General features: G+C 39.0%; 1 protein-coding gene across 2 annotated transcripts in view; it reads left to right on the top strand.

The window, feature by feature from the left end:
* Positions 1–12884: 12884 nt before the first annotated feature.
* CNTNAP5 (contactin associated protein family member 5) overlaps positions 12885–20825 on the top strand; it is a gene marked incomplete at both ends in the record, with an annotated part of 877051 nt that continues 869110 nt past the window's right edge. For both annotated transcript variants that reach the window (XM_082841270.1, XM_082841269.1), the window contains one exon: positions 12885–12966. In XM_082841270.1, the coding sequence (XP_082697396.1) occupies positions 12885–12966 (82 nt within the window). The remainder of the gene's footprint in view (positions 12967–20825) is intronic.

Below are 20825 nucleotides of genomic sequence, written 5' to 3'. Positions count from 1 at the left end.
CAAATCTCTTTCCAGACAAACCTGAAATATAGACACTATTGACAATTTACTATTTATCCTTCTCATTGGGTCTGTATGCATCCCAGGCGCACAACATTCATCCTAGTTTACTGAAAAGGTTCAGATATTTTTTTCCCAGCATGTGGCACACAGGCTTATAATTTGGGACCTTTTCCTTATCCTAGAATTTCCTGCTTTGCTTTCATAGCAGATGAAATTTTACTTATCAGCTCTGGATTCAAAAAAATGTAGTCCTGCTGAGTTTCAGGAAAGTGGATTCCATTTCTTCCTGCTCTAAAATTCCTTACGTTATTCATCATGGAGTATATATTTAGTATATTTGATGTCCACCTTACCATCCACAGGTAGGAATATTCTGAGGACAGGGGGCATGTCTTTATTCATCATATAGTTAGTGCAGGTATCATGGGACCTGGCGCCTTGTAGTTGCACACAATGTGTGTTGAAAGTATGAAGTTCAAATTGTTACTCCCCCACAGACTGCATCCCACAGCAAAAGGCTTAATACTACATCAGTATTAGAGGCCTCGGGGTTCTGATGATACATCAAACACGTCTGTGGAAACTGCCCCCAAAGAAATTATGTGTAGTCCTTTTATCAACGTCCCCATGACCTACTGCTGTGCAGAATTAACCCATGTGGGCAGAAAAGGGTGTAATCGCAAGTCTTTATAATAGTAGCCAAATAACCTGCATTACTAAATTAGTCCAAATAGGAAAATGTGATATTTTGTGAATTTCAGCAAAATTATCAAAGTCTTTAATTTTCCTCTCAGTTACAACACATTATTAAGTCTTCCCCTGTTTCTCTTGAACACATTTGGTCTGGGCTTGCTTTATTCTCTGTTTAATAGCAGAACAAATATCATTATGTGGGTATGCAAATGGTTCAAATATGGTGAGCTGAAATAATTAAATTCCCCCATGAAAAGTTTGAGCAAGATGAAACTGTACGCATACTTTTTCATACACACCCTTTCCCTCAAATCTAATTGAATTCCATCCAATCCTATAAATCTATAATTACACACCAGTGATTCATAGACTCATGCTGAATCTAGTTCTCATTTTAATCCAATGAAAAATTGCTAGACAATCAAGAAATAGGTTTTGAAATCCATTAATCAGTTTTCTGGAAAAAAAATGGAAATATTATTTTATATAGAATCTAAGAACACAGCAAGGACATTCCTAAGGAAACGACTGAAGTTTCTCCATTCTCAATACTGATACGGATGATACTTCCAGAGTTATAAAGGTGGAATGACTCTTTCCCAAACTGAAAAATAGCGTCATACCACAGAAAGAGGGCTGTATGTTGGGAGGTGGAAATTGAGTCAGTAAATTCCCAGCAATGCAATTTCCCCAAGATGTATTTGTCTAGTAAATTTAGCACCAAACTTTTGAATTTCAACATCTACAAATCTGATCTTCCCCAGTCTCTAATCATTTGGACAAAAATCACTGACCTGGAAATTCCCTGGTGGCCCAGTGGTTAGGATTCAGTGCTTTCATTGTCAGGGCCCGGGTTCGATCCCTGGTCAGGGAACTAAGATTCCACAAGCCACGAGGAACAGCCAAAAAAAAATCATGGACCTGCAACTTTTTGCTTTTACTCTAAAATCTTCTTTAGATAAATTGCTTTCCACTTGTCTTTTTCTCATGATAAACTTTTAAGACAGGCTTTATCATGGCAATTCTTTTGGCCTGTATTGAAAACAAATTCTCTTTGAGGATGAGATATTGTCATTTAGATTCTGCAATTTGCTATTAATTCTTCAGAAAGTGTCATTATCCAACAGAAACAAACTGCCAGACAAACATCAAAATTTAGAAAATTTGCACTGGCCACATTCTAAAGTCTTGTTTCCCCAAGGTAATATGGAGATCTTTGATAAAGACAATAACATTGATCTTGCCACCCTATGAAGTTGTGCTTATATAGTGAGAGACATTATATGGTCCCAAACAGGACCTGCTGGAAGTTAAAGTGTCATATCTTATGACACCAAATTGTCAATAACAATAACCATTGAATGAGTGTTTCAAGCACTAAGCGTTGCATTTCATTTGCCTCACCAGTGATTTTCACAACCACCTTGTTATTTGGTGCCATGCCATTTTACAGATAAAAGGAATTTAAATGAGTTGCCCTCCATGTCATATGCCTAAAGTAAGATTAAAAATTAATATGTGCCCAATACTCTGAACACCAAATCTCAAATCCATAAGCTGTTATTTCTTTGAGTAATTTCTAAAGTGAAAGCATATGTTAAATAAAGGAGTAACACATTATCTCATTGTAACTACTAATGCATCTATGAGAAATAATCTGAATGATATTTGAAGCCAAAGAACTATAAAATATGAAACCAGTAGTCATTTCCCTCCCTAAAAAATAATTTTTAAAATCCCTACTGTAACTTTTACTTTCTTCTACAATAAATATCAGATCCTTAACAATTTTTCTATATTTTTGACTCTCAGCAAATCACCTTTCCATTTGGAGACCACTAGTAATTCTCCTTGTCTTCCCTGGGCCACCTCCTCCCACCTCTCTTAGCCCACCACATAAATTATTTTACCTAGGAACTTTTTCTGGCCTCAAAATAAAGCAAAGTCCTCTTACAGGTGTGATTTCCCATTGCCTTGTATTTGTCCTCCCTAACACATGATGCAATTGTAGGTAGTCGTCAGAAAGGGACAAAATAGATTAAATCATGAGTATTCATGAGCCTCTACTGCCTGCCTACTTTCTGGACCTAGACCTATTCTTACGTTGATCCAGGTGTTGGTGAGTCAGAGAACTAGAGGAACTGTAGGGGGTTAAGGCCATAGAAAGAGAAAGAAAAGAGAGAATAATTACGAAGTAAATGGGGCAAAATATTTTTTTAAATGTTAAAATGCATGCAGGAGTTCTTTATACTTTTTTGCGAGTTTTCCTTAACTTTGAAAGGATGCCACAATAAATACTAAACTGCAAGCATGCACGAAAGTATGCAATCAATACTGAGCAACAGGAGTTTATGAAAAGGTAATCAAAATCTCCAAAGATCAGAAGAATGGGAACCACGAAATGATATTTAAAATTTTTAGGGTCAGTGAAAAGGATAATAACATGAAGATCTGAACTCATTTAGCAGAAGTGGTTGTAACTAACTCTAATTAGAACCAATAAATCTACACATCCAGTTTATATTTTCTAAACCTTGAGAGACTATTTTGATGATTGACTTATCCCATGGTATCTCGTACAGAAAGGTTGATAAAAAAAATTCTGAATAGATGAATGGACCATATTATGTCCTCTATTGTATAGTACTTCTGTACCTTGTATTCTGCCCTAGTATTGCATTTAGTAGCCTATATCAGGGGTCAGTAAAGAGTCATCTAGCAAATAATTTAGGTTTTGCAGGTCTTATGTTTACATGGAAACTTCTCAACTCTGCAATTCTAATGCATAGACAGCCATGGGTAACATATAAATAAATTAGTGTGGCTGTATTTATATACTTATTTTTTATTTTATCATTTGAAATAGTTGATTTACAATATTATATTTGTTTACTAGTTTCAGGTGTACAGCTTTGTGATTCAGAATTTGTTCAGCTTATACTCCATTAAAAGTTATTACAAACTAGTGGCTATAATTCCCTGTGCTATACAGTATATCCTTGTCGCTTATCTATTTTATGCATAGTATTTGTATGGCTTAATACCTCTAATTGTAACTCTTCCCTTCCTTCTCCACTTTGGTAATCACTAGTTTTTTCTTCTTTTTTCTGTATCTGTGAGTCTGTTTCATTTTGTGTATATATTCATCTGTATTATTGTTTTAGATTTCTCATATAAATGGAATAATTGTACAGTGTATGTCTTTATCTGTCCCTAATTTTTTTTTCTAAATTTTACCCCTTCAAGTGATTAAAAAACTCTAAGTTTTCCTTTGCAAGAGCTAGTGGCATATTTCTTTTTAATGAAAATAATTAAGATAATGGATTTTATTCAATATGTGGGATTATAAACATTTATTATTTTTGGTCTTGCATGATTTCTTTTTTTTTTTTTTTTTTTTTTTTTGTGGTAGACGGGCCTCTCACTGTTGTGGCCTCTCCTGTTGTGGAGCACAGGCTCCGGACGCGCAGGCTCAGGGGCCATGGCTCACGGGCCCAGCCACTCCGCGGCATGTGGGATCTTCCCGGACCAGGTCATGAACCCGTGTCCACTGCATCGGCAGGCGGACTCGCAACCACTGCGCCACCAGGGAAGCCCCATGATTTCTTAATAGACATAATATCAGATTTATAAGGAAAAAATTTACATAAGTCTTCTGCAGATTTGTTTCCCTATTTTGTTGCCCCCCTGCATCTTCTCTCCGTCTTCTTCCAAATTATTGGAACAATAATTGAGCAACCTACACAGTTTCTCACACTGCTGCTTCAAATATGCTGTTTTTTTTTTTCTTCCCACTAGTCAACACACCCCCTGCTGGCTCTAGGCTAACATTCATTCCACCTTATTAATAATGCCAATAAAAAGCAAATTATGGATGTTTTACACGGTGTTTTTTATGCTGATTTAAATTCAAAAGGGATAAAAGGACATAAGTGCTATGGATTAGGTTACATAATGAAATAATCCTTTGAAATTAGCTCTTTCTTCTTGCAAATAATTTATTTCCTGAAAAATACACCTTTCGTAATGTTAAACTTTTGTTAGAAGAGTTTACGTAGTACTAGTTACCACAGATCTTTTGTTCAGATGTGTGATGAGAAAAAACACTTTGTTTTTATGAGTTGCTAGGCATTGTGAGTACCTAGGCATTTCACAGTAGGATAACCCTACTCCCACCCAGAGTCTAGACATTTAGATAAAGACTTGACTTTAAATTCCCACTTTGCTTTCCTGAGACACCTTTTAAAATAACTACTTAGAGGGACTTCCTTGGTGGTCCAGTGGGTAAGAGTCTGTGCTCCCAATGCAGGGGGCCTGGGTTCAATCCCTGGTCTGGGGACTAGATCCCACATGCATGCCGCAACTAAAAGTGTGCATGACACTACTAAGAAGTTTGTATGCCACAACGAAGACCCGGCACAGCCTAAATAAATAAATAATAAATAAAATAAAATATTATAAAAAAAACCCCACTACTTTGAGTTAAGCCCTGGAAAAGTCAATTACCTCTGCCTCACCACATTATAAGTACTAGTAGGTATATTACTACCCTGCTGTCTATCTCCTGCTTACTCCTGACCTGGGCCTGAGGACTGCCTTTCCCCAAGCTCATGGTGGGCGGTGGGGGGTGGTGGTGGTGGGGTACCATATATATTAAATTTTGTGACTCTACCTCCTTTTTGTGTGTATTGAAGTTGCACCTTCAATCACCTATGGGTTTCACTTCTCCAGAGTAGGTGCTTGGATACTGAGGGAGCTACAGCCAACCTCGTGTGGGTGGCCTGTGCCATCTCATTAAGCAGGTCATAATTTGCATACTCTTAATTCATACACCAGCTCTAGATTCTCAATACAAGATGCCAGCCTGACTTACTTAAACACCAGGTGTGCTCCTGGAATTGAACAGATCTCTGCCCCTCTTCATTAATTCTCTTTAACAAACTTGGTAATATCAGGTTGGTTTTAGAGACAGGTATTCCCTGAGACACAGAAGAGGGACAACAGTAACCCTAAAGATAATTTTGTATAGCTGAAACGTGATTGTTAATCATAGTTGAGCTCAAATGAGCGGATTTAACACACACGCACACACACTCACAAGATCTAGTAGCTTTATTTCATTTTTGAGCATTTGTGGCACCGAGTAAGGGCACAATAAGCCAAGGTTCTGGAATCAGAACCTCTGTGCTTCTACTTAATAGCTTGGTGCTTTGGGCAATGTTACTTAAATTTCATGAGTCTCAGTATCCTTATCTGTCAAATGTAGCTGCCAATATCTCCCTTAGAATTTTGCCGTGAATTTTAAAAAGAAAAAAAGTCAAGATGTCTACTGCATGTTGATATTTAATAAACGTTCTCGTTTCTTCTAGAGAACTTAACTAGCTGTGGCTTAAACAATATAGACATTTATTATTCTAGAGGAAGTAACTCAATATTGTAATGAAGACCTATGAATTGTTTCTCTGCTTTTTGCCATTCAGTGTCCTGGCCATCTCCTTATGTTTCCAAGTTGGCTACTGTAGTTACAAAACTCATGCCTTCATGTATATTGACGAGGCTGTGGGGGAAACTGCAGGAAAATAGGATTTTTATTCACATGTCTCTCTTTTCCCAGAGGACAAAATCTCTCCTGCCTCTTGAATCTTGTGGGTCAGAACTGGACCACAAAACAAGATCCAGATAACCACTCTCGAAGGGGAATGTAGTTGCTGTGGTAGGCTTAGTTGAAATCATGATTTCTTCAATAACCTGTTTTGCAATCAAGGAAGAAGTTGAAATGGCTGGTGATCAAGAAACCCATAATGTCTGCTACTTTGATGGATTTGAAAAAGACAGATTTAGTTGTTTCTCTCCTATAAGCATTCATTACTTATGTTTGTATATGTTATCTCCCCATCTAGAAATTGTAGGGAGTGTAAGAACCTTGAAGACAGCAACATATAACATATAAATACATCTCATATATTTAACCAGAAGTAAATGATACGAACCTAGGCACATTAGTGTTGCTCAATAAATTAATGTTGGTTGATTGGATGATTATGATGCCTTTGAATAATGATTATGCATATTTCCCACAGAATGGGTAATCTTTTTAGATATTTGCATGTATTTTTACCCCAGGGATGAATTGGCAGAAGAATGTATGACAAATCTACTGGTTAGGGGCTGGATAAGTTGTTTTCTTTGGAGTAGGACATAATAGTTATAACTTGTGTCTGTATAACAAAAATATTTTCACTGTATAATTATATGCACTATGTAAAACTACCTAACCTAGAAGTTATCACAATTCACAATTTACAGGTATGGAAATTGAATCTCAAAGAGACCAAATTATATACTCAAGGTCTCATACCTAGTAAGCTGCAAAGTCAAGGCTAATACTCAGAGTTTCTGATTCTAAGCCCAGAACTCTTCATTAAAGCACTCCAAACAGGTTTCTCCTGAAACATGATATATATCATAAGTGAATTCTCAATAATTGTAGGCAGGACTTCCTTCAGAAAGAGTCAGAAATAAGTGGAGAAGAAATCATTTTTTGACATATATTTCTGGTTGTGGCATGGCTGGATTTGTATAAATATAATTATATAGATACTATAGAGAGTGAACTCCTTCTCCCAAAAAAATAAATCCAAACATTTGAGAAATATATAGCTTATGAGAATGAACTATCAAGATATTATTCTAAACTGCATTCCCATTGATTTTCCATATAATTGACATCTTGATTTCCAAGTTAAATAAGAATAAATTCTCTCAAAAGAGCCTCTGAATTCTGGTGCAATGGGCAGACTAAGGTGAGGGTGAGGGGGGGTGTGTAACCTCTAAAAAAGTAGACAAGCCTTTTCATATCTAATATTATTCATTCATCAAACATTTCTTGAAAGCCTGCATATATGCTGATGACTCAAAGTTGAATACTGATTGATAAATTATTCTTGAGAAACTACTCAGAATAGGAAAACATGTGTGAACAGAAATATTACACAGTAATTAATAAAGACCTCAAGAGAGGTATTAGCTGAATTTGGACTTGAATGACAAGTGCAAATTAGCCAATTGGGAACAAGTCCACAGAAGGAAGAAAGAGGAGTGTGTGTAAACAGCATGGCATGTTACCAGCTGAGAAACTTGCATCTCAGGTAAAGGTATTTAAAGGGTTGCTGTATTTGCAGGAGATACATGATAGAAGATGACTCGTTTTGATGTCAAGGATGAGCTTGTGGTGACAAGACTGAGTTTGAGGTAGAATTAGGAGAGAAAAGGAGTGGGGGAGAGGCTCAGGTGAATTATTCTCAACATCTGGCTGAAGTCCATTTGCTCTAATAAAACAGTCCGTTCTTCTGCAAAAGTTGAATTCTGCCTTCGTTATTCTAAGATTCAACTTTCCTGTTAAGGCAAATACACCTGACCTAATCTGACTTGAATAACAAATCTTCATGGCCCAGGGTGACTCAAATCCCTTTAACCCCAAAGAGACAAAGAACCACTTCATTATGCCAACTGTTAAGTTTTCCTTCCAAGAGGAAGAAATCTTTTTCAACTTAGAAACTCCTATAGCATTTATTATGTGACACTTAATCACATGCTAATTTGTATTGTTATCTCAATTTTTAATGTGTTGACATCATATTTTCTCCAATCATTTTTAGCTCCATGAGAACAGGCATTTTTTTCTCATTCCCTACACCCCACAGGTATAGTGTAGTACTGGATACAAACTATAAAAAGGGAAAACAAAACAAATAAAAAAAAAAAGAAATATTAAAACATTTAAAAGAAGAAGAAAGCATGAAAAGAAAAATAATTTAACTTTCTGCCTCATCAATACTTTTTAAAAGTCTATTTTGAAGACATGGGTGGCAACAGAAGCCACCCTTCAACATTTGCAACAAACCATGATATGTGAAGTTGAAATAATCCCAAAGTACTGATACACAGAATAGTCTATAGTGACCTATGCAGACTCTTCTCCCATCCATACCAGGTATCCATATGTCACAGTGATTTTTACCTATTAATTTTGTAAAGATAAAGGAAATAGAATGGGAGGTTTTAATTTTCAAGTGTCATATGCGTTAAGGCCATTAAATGTATATGATACTTAATATATCAATATCTGTCTCCTCTTAGGATCACATCTATAAAATAGAGATTACAAAACATACCTTCCATATGTCTCACAGGAGGATTCCAAAATCAATGATTTAAACAACTTGTTGAATATTCAAAAGCTAAGATTCCAGTTGACAAATGACTCCCTTCTGCTCTCTTAAGGGGAAAGAAGTGGGAACACTCAAGGGAAAATTAAAGGGACAGGAAAACCCAGTTCTGTCCACTTCATTCCTCTTTAAAGATCTCAGATATGTTTGTCTTGAGAAGATGTTCAGATTTATCATTTTTAAATATAGACATTTGAGGATTTCAATTATTCGTTTGTCCCCATGCCCCATTAGCAACCATTCTGCTCTATCTATACAGAATTTTTAACCCTCTTCAAAACAAAGTGCTCTGAAAGTATGACTTATTCTTCTGTATCAAGCAACATGGGGGGAAATGGAGATTATTTAGATTCTATTCCACCACTCAAAAGGTGGATTTATCAGACTAAAAGGTTTACAAAAGAATTTCAATAGGTAAATATCAATCTGGCTGCAAACAGTTTTAATAGTGATTAATATTCTACAGCTAATAAAAACTTGCTGGCAAAATGCCCCCAGAAGATGGCATTGTTTACACTATTGTCAAAAAGGAACAGCTGTTTATCCCTGCTACATTCAGAGCTGCAGTATTCATACTGAAATGTTAACAAATCTTAGACAAATGTCTGCTGTTGAAGGCTTAAATTTGCTCTGAGAACAGGTGTGTTTGAGAGAGAGGAAAAAAAACTACAACTGTAAACAGGATTTTAAATGAGGTGCAATTTATATACTATACACTAAGTCTGTATATGGACAGCTAAATGCAGAGTTCCAATATTTACTAATAACGTTAAGATCATTCACAGTTTGGGGGCTTCGTGTAAAAAAAATTGGCTGATTGCCTTTTAATGTATATTCCAAGCACCTTTTACTGACACAGATGGATTCAAGGCATCCTGTCAGAAAATGAAGCCAACATCTTCCATAACTTTTGAAATATTTAACTAAACATTTTTTGGAAAAGTATAGTAAGTAGGATGGTGTAGTGGAGCCTTAAGCTCAGTGAACAAAGACCTGTGTTCTTTTTTTTTTTTTTTTTTGCGGTACGCGGGCCTCTCACTGTTGTGGCCTCTCCCGTTGCGGAGTGCAGGCTCCGGACGCGCAGGCTCAGCGGCCACGGCTCACGGGCCCAGCCGCTCCGCGGCATGTGGGATCTTCCCGGACCGGGGCACGAACCCGTGTCCCCTGCATCGGCAGGCGGACTCTCAACCACTGCACCACTAGGGAAGCCCGACCTGTGTTCTTTGAAAGCATTTTCCCATTTATAAAAAGAGAGGTCTTGAAATGCTGGTAAGTATATGGAGCTGAGGGAAATCTCACACACTGCTGGTGGGGAGGGGGGTATGAATTGGTAACATCTGTTTATAAAGCAACTGGCAGTACCTATTAAAGCTGAAGAAAAGCCTTTCCTACAATCCAGAAACTCCAGTCCTAAGTACATGGTTGAGAAAGACTAAGATACTGGTACAAGATTTTAAGGTTTATACTGAGGAAAAAAACCTGGAAATAATCTATAGATTCATAAACAGATGAATTAATGAATCGATTGTGGCATATTCATAAAATAAAATATAATACAGTAGTTAAAATGAAATAATTATGACTACCTGTATCCAAGTGCATAAATTAAATACATACGTGTGTGTGTGTGTATATATATATATATATACACATACATATACGTATGTATATATATATAAAATGTTGAGTAAATTGCAAGGTGCAAAATGAAGAAGTATTGATATGATGACATTTATATATTGGTTAAAGACAATCAAAATAATACTATAAATTGTTTAGGGATGTATATATTTTTGGTGAAAGTATAAAAACATAATGAACAGGAATGGAAAAGAAGTGTTTACTTCTAGGTATGGTGGGACACCAATGGGATCAGGCAAGAATGCAAAAGGGACTTAAATTATATTTTTAATATTTTATTTATTTTAAAGCTGTTTAAATGTTAAAGAACATACAAATCTGGGTAATGGTTCCTAGCTTTTCTAGACTCTCAAGTATGATTAAGCTAGCCACATAGGTGTCTTTAAACCTGAGATCCTCAAAAGCCAGGGGTGGGGAGGCAGCCCCTCAGGGCCCTCAGTAGGAGAAGGCAGGCCCAAGCCACTGGACTTGGGACTGCAGCCCCCTCCTCACTCAGGTCCCTGCCAACAGGGCAGCTTCTTGGCTCACCTCCGCTTTGATATTTTGTGATTCACCATCTTTTCTCCCACAGCTACAGCCTGTGCTGGAGAAGTATTCTGGTTGTCCAAGAATCTAGTAACTAACATGATTATTTTCAGTTAGAAGCTTGGAGACAAGAGGATATTTTACTTACAAGTGAGAGGACCTCAGAATTCTATTCCCTTCTCATTCAACTATCGATTAATATTACAATGATGTGAGTCCAGCTCTAACCAAAACCACAAGGTTAACTTCAGGATTCACGCAGAAGCTGCTTGAATCCCAGCTCAACCTGCTGTAGCTGTGCAGCTGGCAGCTGAGGACCAAGCGTTGTCAGGAATCTACAGTGTAAAATAAGTCTGCATATTTGTTGCTGCTGAGGGAAATGGGGCGGGAGGGAAAGGGAGACATCAGCTTCCTCTGAAGTGACTCCATCCCTAACTTGATTGTAAGCTTCACATAGAAATCATTATGACACCTCATTTTGTTAAGGTTTGACAGCTTTCTGACACCTTCAATAAAAACAAAATAAGTTGCTTTATGGTCAAGCAGGAGAGTCCCCAAATGCAAACTAGAAGCCAAAGACAAAACCAGGGTTTCTAATAGGGATCTTCTAGGAAGAAACCAAAACTACTCGTTTCCCGCATTTTAATTTAAACCGCTCCAGAGGAGCTTTCAGATCTCGAATGCTATGAGCCAGCCAGGACCACCCTGACTCTCATCATTACCATACCCAATTTGTCTCCCCGTCTCTCTCAGACGCCAGGAACCTCCCGGGCTCCGGAACCGAAAGCACCAAACACCTTGCAGTACTTGCCCCAAGCTACAGGCCAGCAGCTGGGAGGGAGACGCAGACGTGGTCCGCCGTGAAAGGTTGAGCCACTGGAGGTGGGAGCTGGGGGCGGGGTCGGGACCACGTTAAACCGCTAGATCAGAAATCCCAATATTACCAATACCAGCCAGCCTTCCATCCTAGAGAACAAACACAGGGGAAGTTCAATCGCGTAATTCAATAATTCAAGTCTTCCCTCTCCTCTCAAAAAACGAAAAAAGCATCTTGTTGCCAAGCTTTCCATGGGAAATTCCCTCTTGCTAATGCTTTCTGTGTTCCAACTCCTTTTAGTAACCCTTTAGCATCGTTCTTCGAAAACCTGGTTTAAATTTCGATGCCTTTATGCACTCCCCCCACACACACATTGTGGGGGGGGGAGAGGGAGGGGAAGCCAAAGAGACGGAGGCAGAGATGGAAATGTGCGCTCCCTCCCCGGTCCCCTCCAAGTGGCGGGGCTGCCGGCCGGGGTGGAAGGCGCCGGAGCCGGTCGAAGACCCGCCCAGGCCGCTCCTCCTGGAGAGCGAGGGGCGGGCCAGGCCGGGGGCGGCGCCGCGCGCCACGCTTGCCTATAAGGAGCTGTCCGCCGCCCGGGTGCTGATTCCAGTTCTAGCTGCAGACGAGGTGCAGTCGGCGGTCGAGCAAGCTCGGCGCCTGCCGTTGCGTCGGGTCGGGGTTTGCACCTTTAAGGACGGGGCCGAGGAGGAAGAGGCGAGCGAGGAAGGCGAGTGCTGCCGGCGGCCGTTGCGGGGACAGTACCTCCTTCTGCAGCTCCGGAGAAGCCCCCGCCACGGTTTCCGTAGAGCGTTTGGGCACGGGATGGAGTGAAGCCGCGAGTGCCTCTCCAAGGGGGGTGGGAAGGGGTCAGGCGGTGCGGAGGAGAAAGAGAGAGACAGAGAAAGAAAGAAGAAGCCGCGGCTGGCGCCTGCGAATTTGAGATTCGATTGGGAGGGACCTCTTACTCGGGGGAAATGGATTCTGGACTACGGCTGACCAGCGTTTTCACTTTGTTCTTCTCCGGCTTGTGGCATTTAGGATTAACAGCGGCAAATTGTGAGTTCCAGGAGCTGGGGGCGGGTAGGTGAGGTGGGAAACGCTGGCGTTTGGAAAGACACTGAACTGTCCAAGCGTGTTCAATTGTGTCTGCTCTGAGCAGAGGGGAAGGGGGAAAAATGCTGATTGGTGTGTTTCTATCACTCTAACCATCCCAAAAGTTAGCAGAGCTCGAAGGAGCCGGCCCCGTTGGATTTCCTGCCCTTCTCCCCGAATCGCAAAGTTCGGGGGAGAAGGGAAGGTTCTCTACCCTCCGCCTCCCGTCAGCTCCGCGTTCTCTGCCTGCCTGGTCTCAGCTGGGGCTTTTCCCGAGCAGGGCCCCCGGTTCAGACTGGATGCACTGGGGGCTGAGCTTCCAGAGACAGAGATGCTCACAGCCACCGCACTCGGTGACAGAGGCTCATTTCTGAATGCGGCTGCCTCGCTCGGATTTGTAGTATGCCCAGTGCCTCACAATCCATGGCTTTCAGCTCCCTCCTAGGCAGAAGGCTCCAGTTGGGGTATCTTGCAACCAATGGTCATCGGTTTAATAGGGTTGGGAGTTTTGGCCTAAGAGTCATGGCCCGATGTAGTCAAACCACAAGATCAATGGCTGACCCTGTTATAGGAGGAAGAGCTTTGATGCGCACTCCACCCCCAAAATCTTTGTGCCAAAGAACGCATAACGAGTATGCACTAAGTGTACACTTTGTCGTCCAAGCTCTAACCTCGGCAAGTGCAGGGCATTTAATTTAATAGGCAGGAAGGCTGGACACCCGGGGATGTGCCACTTGCACTGTGTATTTAAAGAACCTAGTTTGTCAAACTCGAATAAATCTCTGGAGCCATCAGAGGTTCAAGCTCAATTGCTCAGCTGCCTCTCTAGGCAGAGAAAGGGAAGTTTTTCCAGCTCTGGAAACTCCTAAATGAGAAAGAATGCAATTAAGCCGTCTGTGTTGTTTCCAAAGATGGTTTATCAAGGTTCCTCAAGCTTCTGGGCGTGCTCCCTTATCTGCTAACCCCCACCATGACCCTCAGAAATATCTAACCGTATTGGAACCGTTTTGATACTATTTTTTTTTGGACTCTGAACCATCACTGTTAGAGAAGGGTAGGAGGACCACTTACTACTTACAAGTTTCTCTACCTCACTTCCCACCCCCTTAGGTCCAAGAGGACCTTAAGTAAGAGATACTTAATCGAGGGTTATACCTCAAAGGCAGACACTTAGACAAATGTTCTTTACTGAGAATGGTCCAAAGCTGAGCCAGTGTTTCTATCTGTAATTGGAAGTTTGGGGGATCCAAAATCGATAGCTAGTGGAAATGTGTTATAAAGATTTTATTAAAGTTTGTATTCTAAGGGAGTGCTGAAGAGGTCAACCTCTTTAAAAAGGAGGAGCCAAAGGGCCTTAGTTCAGAAATTATTTCAGAGAATAGGGAGAGACAGGGTAGAATCTGCTGTTTCTCTCCTCTTCCTCCTGTCCCCACATCCTCCAGCCCCTCCTCCTCCTTTTTTTCTTTTTTTAAGTAAAATTGTTCCCATGGTGCTTTAGAAAAACATCTAAGTGGTTCAGTAAGAGGAAGTTAGGCACAGTGCTGAGTTAGTTTCTCTACTTCCTAAAACACTAGAGGTCAGTATTGTCCTAATGATGCAAAGGTGTGGCAATGAAATAGCCGTGTTTTTCCTTTAGCACATTTACCTACCTGAAAATAGTGAATATTTTGAAGATCCATGAAAGAGGGATGAGGAATAAGGGTGAAATAAATAGAACATACTCTATAGGAATATGGTTTGGGCTTCCTTATGTAGCACCTTAAGAGTGAAGAAAAAAATTATAGAACGGCTTTTTCTGTAAACTAATTGAATTATGGTTAATGTTATAATAATGCTCATAAAACCTAAATGGTATGAGTTTAAGGCTCATGCTTATCATTACTGATGCAGCAATAAAGCTAATTCTGAACATTTAAAATAAAACTTTGTGATAATGATCTTTAGTATTTCATCAGGGACAGTTTAATTTACCTGTTTCCAATCAGCATTTCAGTTGAATGCACGCTGCTTGCTAAATATTTTGGAGTCAATGTTCCTAAAGTATAATGTTAAATGTTTTTATTTTGCCAAACAAAATGTATTAATCCAGTGAACAATAGAATAGCAGCAGAAAATTACTTCTGAATTCAATCCTGCTGGTCTTTGAAACCTATGATGCAGAACCTCGAAGAAAAAAAAAAAGAACATTCTACAATTCTTCCAGACTTTTATTGTCCACTTTGACTTACTAGTTATCTACAACCCATTAACATTTAGATGCATCTAATGAGGAAAAGAAATCTCCTTTCAAATAGTCAATTTGTGTAAGCTTATAGATAATTTGGAAGATTTTTTCCCAAGATTATTATTTCTATATTTTGAAATAATACTTCAAGTCATTCATGACAGTTGTCTTGGAAATGGATTATTTACCCAAGATGCTCCATGGTATACTTGTGAACTTTGTTCAAGTAAAAACAACTTTTAATTGCTTCCATTCTTCTAATAATAATTTTTGCTGTGTGTATGTAGGATGTGTGTGTGTTTATGTGTGTGTGTGTGTGTTTATGTGTGTGTGTATGTGTGTTTAATTTTCTCATAATCTGAGCAAAACTTGGGAATTTAGCTGTAAGGGAAAAAAGAATGCTTACCCAATTATAGATTTTATAAGTTTCTAATTAAACAAAATTAAATAAAGTTAGGTTAGAAGGCCAGCTACAGTATAGATAATATGAATCTGTGCAGAGAACATAATTACCCACCAGTAATAAAAACTCTGAAAATTCCCCAATTTCGGATTTTCAGCATATTAAATAGCTATCACACTTCCTTTGAGTTTACCCTGAGGGAATTAGTTAATTTCAAATGTAGCTGTGATAGGACAATGTTAAATGAGAAACCATTTTACATATAATATCAACTCCTTTGACACAAGAAGAAACGATGTGACTTGATAGTTGGTTAAAGTGAAACCAGGAGTTTGAAATGCTAGGAGTTCTAGCCCTAGTTATGCCACAGCTAAGATGCCAAATGCCCATCAGGTGATGCATCGTTTCTGTGCTCACAGCTCAGGTATAAAATAGCAATTGAGATATGTATCTACTTCCAAATAGAACAGCAGCTCAAATTTTACAGAGGAGATTCTTTGAATAGTAGGTACGTTGAAAGACTATTATAGTGGGAGAACTTGCATTCAAAAGATAAGAGGAATGCAAGAGACACTTAGAGGGTTGCTGTTCACTTTATTTTACAATAATTGGATGTTACATGGTTATAAAGAGCCTTCATTCTGACTGATCAGTCACTTTGGATGATCTCTAAACATCTTATCTCTTTGTTGCTACATATTAGGTTCACACAGATAACAGCCTTGAGAGAGAAATAAAAAACTCTTTACCCCTTTCATCACAGGCAGAACTTTATCGAAAATATAGGAAAATGTCAATCATTTTCCTAAAGATCTTCAAATAAAGAGATGCACTGTACCTTGAGTTATCTGAAGCTTACACACAAACACAATCAATACGTAATATTATAAATAAACAAACATCAGATTATCTTCAGCAGGAAGCTGTTTGCGGTATACTTTTTGTGGCATTTATGGCCATCCGAAGTGAAAGAAGCATTATAATGCTCGTTTGGAAGAGTCCTGAAGATTCTCCCATGGTTGAATGGGCTCGTCTTTCACCATCCATACGAACTCTCTTGGCTTTCTGTCTGTATAGTCCCTGTCTCCAAACCAGATTCACATTTCCACAACTGAAAAATATGAACAGCTAGACTAGCAATTTTCACACAAGAGTATAGACTTATAAGAAAGTTAGGTTCTATAAGAATCACCTTACTCACCACCACCTCTTATTCTCGTTCTAATGAATGACTGTCTTCTAAGTTGTAGTTTTCTTTTTTCCCTGCCCCTCTTGCCTTTTCTTTCTTTAGTGGGACCCAGTTTGCCTTACTTTTCTTTCTTTAGTGGGACCTAGATTGCCTTACTTTTCAGTGTCCGTTTGTTACAAAACAAAATAACGTGATATCGTTTGCAATGTTCCTAAAGCCTTTAGTTGGTGAACCAAAGCCCTTTATCTTACATGCCAGAACTCTGCTGAAATATGACCTATATATACAAAGCTAATTATCCTTGTCATATAGGACAGTGAGGAGATGCTCTAGTTTACCTGAAAGGCCAGAATACAAAAGTCATTCACTCAATAAGGCTTTATTTTGAAGCTTCAGTGTACTCATTTGGAGCCTAATGACATTTTTTTTAATTCATAGGGGAAACTGTCTTCATTCATCAAAATTCTGACACTTTCTGGCAGATGTCCTTATAAATGTTATTGACTTATCCTAATGATGTTGGTGTATTAAGAGTTGGATCAAATGATTATTAAGGTCTTATTTGTCCCTTATTTGTCCCAATACGTTTTTGTCTTTAACAGTTGATGTTGCCTACTGGTCATTCCATTTGGATACTTCTGGGATAATTGTGCTCAAAATTGTTAAGCAATTATATTTAGAATAACAACTTAATAGGGTTTTAATTCCTACTAACTGCTATGCACTTTGTATCTCTCACGCCACGTGCCGTGTTTGCATAATTTGACAAGGCAGCACAGCCAGGTAGACTTTATTAAATCGGGTTTACAGATGACTAAATTTAAGGTTAATCGAAGTTAATAAATTTCCCAGGATCATAAAGCTAAGCAATGAAAAAAAATTAGGATCTGGACCTATATCCATCTATTTCCAAAGATCAGAGTCTTTGCAAGATATGAAATTAATTCCCATGCATTCTGATGGGGTCTATGTGTGAGCGTCTGTAAAACGTTGCCTTGGGATCTCTGTGGTTAGTCTCTGCAGTCTATCCATAGCAAAGGGCATGGAGGCAGCCGCTTCCACAAGAACCAACTCCTGAGTTATACCTTCAAAAAACAACCAAACAATTGGAATCTAGATTTGATGCAAGATGCCGACCATCACAATGGTCAAAGATAGGAAGCCTCATATCTGGAGGAGCACCAGATATTTTTTCTTCTACAAGTTTGAGTTTAAAACTTGATAAGGAAAGGGCATAAGCTTGCTGAAGATTTGTGACCACACACACACAACAATGCCATAAAAGGTGCCTCTGCTGGCGTCATGTCTTGTAAGTCTATAGATGCCAGACCAAACATATTAATTATCAATAAATAGCAGGTATGAGCTTCCTTTCTCAGCAGAAGGCTGGTCCTGAATGGGCTCTGCCTAATACTCTAAGTTTCATCCCAGTCACTCCTCCCACATTGCCTTATTTCCAGTTTATGGAACTCCGCCGTCCAAAACGAGCCATGTTTTCTCACATCTCCTTGCATTTATTTACATATGCCGTCTGCTTGGTCTAGAATGCCCTTTCACATTTTTATCTTCTGTCACTTTCTCCATCCCCCTCTCCCCCAACAAACACACTTTCCCCAGGCTGGGTCAAATGTCTCTTTATATTACTACTATATTTCCATAACACTTCTTATAGTCCTTGTCTCCCCAACTAGATGCACATTTCCCTGATTATCATATTTTATTTGAATGTCTGTAGTCAGTATCTAAAATACTGGGCAAATGCATGGATGAGAGGGTAAATGAATGGGTTCCAACTAAAATTTTTCATTTCTAAACTAAGATCCTTCTATGGTCCAGCTGCTAGAATCTTTTAAAATGTATTTGTTTTATGGGTTTTTTTTTTTTCAAGTGACAAGTATTACCTATTCTAGTTTTGAAAATGTTAAGAAGATGTTAGCATGTGTAGCTTTTAAGTGAAAGAACAGAAGTTTAGATAATTTGACTGGATATGGAGCTGATAAATGGACCCCTGCCTTTACACAGGGCTGAACATTTCCATGAGTTTGCTGGCATGATCTTATTTCTGTGTCAAATGTCTACTTGTTCCTAAACAAGAAAGTCTCTCCATTCATTTGACCTCAGTACCAATTTTGAGCTAATTTTACTAACTTGCTTTTGCAATTTTAATGAGTGTTTCTTATAAAGTCTGAAAATACACAGATACATATTGCTATAAAAGTCCTTCTTCATAGCCCAGGGTCAGTATAAAGAGGAAACGTTTATTTAATGGGGATTTAGTCATAAATTACTGGAAAGATCTTATTTAATTGCAAACCTACAACACTGCCTGATAATATAATCCTGAGTCTCTGATGTCATCTTCTTAAGCTGTGGTTGGGAGAAGATTTAAGTGTTAAGCATATGTGTGTTACATATTTGAAAAACTTGTTGAAGAAATGAATTCCAATGAAAGGTTCTCTTTCTTAAAGTCAAGTTTTTCTATGAAGCTGGAGAAATAAAGATGCATAAGAAGATAGAGTCCATGACCCCAAGGAAATTTGAACATGAGCAGCCAGAAAAATAAATCTTTAATCACATCAAAGTGATAAATGCTATAATGAATGTAAGCGCAGAGTGTAATGTAAGGCACAGGTGAGCATCTCAAACTGGCTGGGGCATCAAGGCAGGCTATCTGAGGGAAACAGAGACTTAAAGTCAAATTTTCCAGCTGGGGAAAGGAGGGGAGGTTATTACAGGCTTTCCGTGTTGTGGTGACTACTTGTTAGAGTGGTTCGTAGGCATAGGGGTAGAATGAGAAACTAGACAACTAGGTAAACATGGGAGTCTTTGATTTTTACTGTTATAACTACGGAGAGTCATCAAAGGATTTTGTACATGTAATTAGATAATACTAATCAGATTTTTGTTTTTAAAAAAATCGCCGTGTGAAGGATAGATTAAAACGGGCGAAGGCTAGTAGTAAGAAAGCCAGGGAAGAGCTTATTACATTAACTCAGGTGATAATTAATAAGGGCCTAAGGAAGAAAGTTTCAGAATCTGCAGAGGTCATAAAGAATCAGAAAGAAAATCATGAGCCATGTCAATTCAAACCCTAGGAATCTATGAGCTAGTAAACTCACAGAAGGCACAGATTTGTGGTTAAAATGTATTCTGTAGCTTCTCCCATTGTTTTTGACAAATGAGAGTTATAGATGGTAGAAAAGGTGCTCTGTTTTCTGAAAAGAAGTTCTTCCCAGGGAATACCAAACGACCATATTCTCAGTGCAGTATATTTCATATTTGCATGACACCATACAGCCCATGCTGTCTGTATCCATCATCCTGATGCATCTTGTAGTCTGTAAATTATGCTGGTTTTTGTCAGCAGAGTGAGAACTAGTCATTAAGGATGATGCAATTAAATCTCAGCGTCCCATTCTCATCCCCCCTCTGGCAGGGGGGTAAACTAGGGATCATTACTACTATCAGAGGTCGCTCCGTGGAAAAACAAACAGGGGAAGTTGGGTAAGCCATGTTGATCTGCCATCATTGGTAATTGATTTGCTGTCATAAATTCCATGTCTCTGCATTTCTAATTGCTTTTGTGCATATTCTTGGGGGGTTGATTAATGCCATCTGTTCCGTGGATCAGCTGAAGGGATTGAGTTTTAAAGGACGACAACAGCAATGTTGAAGATAGAAAGTGAAGGAAAATGCCAAAACACAGCTCGTGGTGTATATTATTTTTAACTTTCCACCTTTGGAAGCAGATATATCCTTCTGAAGACTGTCCAAGGCAAATAGCAGTCTAAAGAGATTTGCCTAACAGACAGATGCTTGTAGGTGTGAGTCTAGGCTACTGTTTGATGAATATATATGTTCAGTTCCCTTTCCACCCTCCTCCCCTCCCTCCCATTCTTCCTTCCTTTCCCCCTTGCTTCCTCCCTTCCTCCCTTCCTCTTGGTTTTCCTTCTTCTCTTCCCCACTCCACTCTCGGTTATGTGGCCATGTATTTTGGGTATTACCAT

Source organism: Leucopleurus acutus (genome assembly GCF_964270905.1).
Source record: "Leucopleurus acutus genome assembly, chromosome: 6".
Classification (NCBI taxonomy): domain Eukaryota; kingdom Metazoa; phylum Chordata; class Mammalia; order Artiodactyla; family Delphinidae; genus Leucopleurus; species Leucopleurus acutus.
Note: the sequence above shows the minus strand (reverse complement) of the source record. Positions and strands in the feature narration are given on the sequence as shown.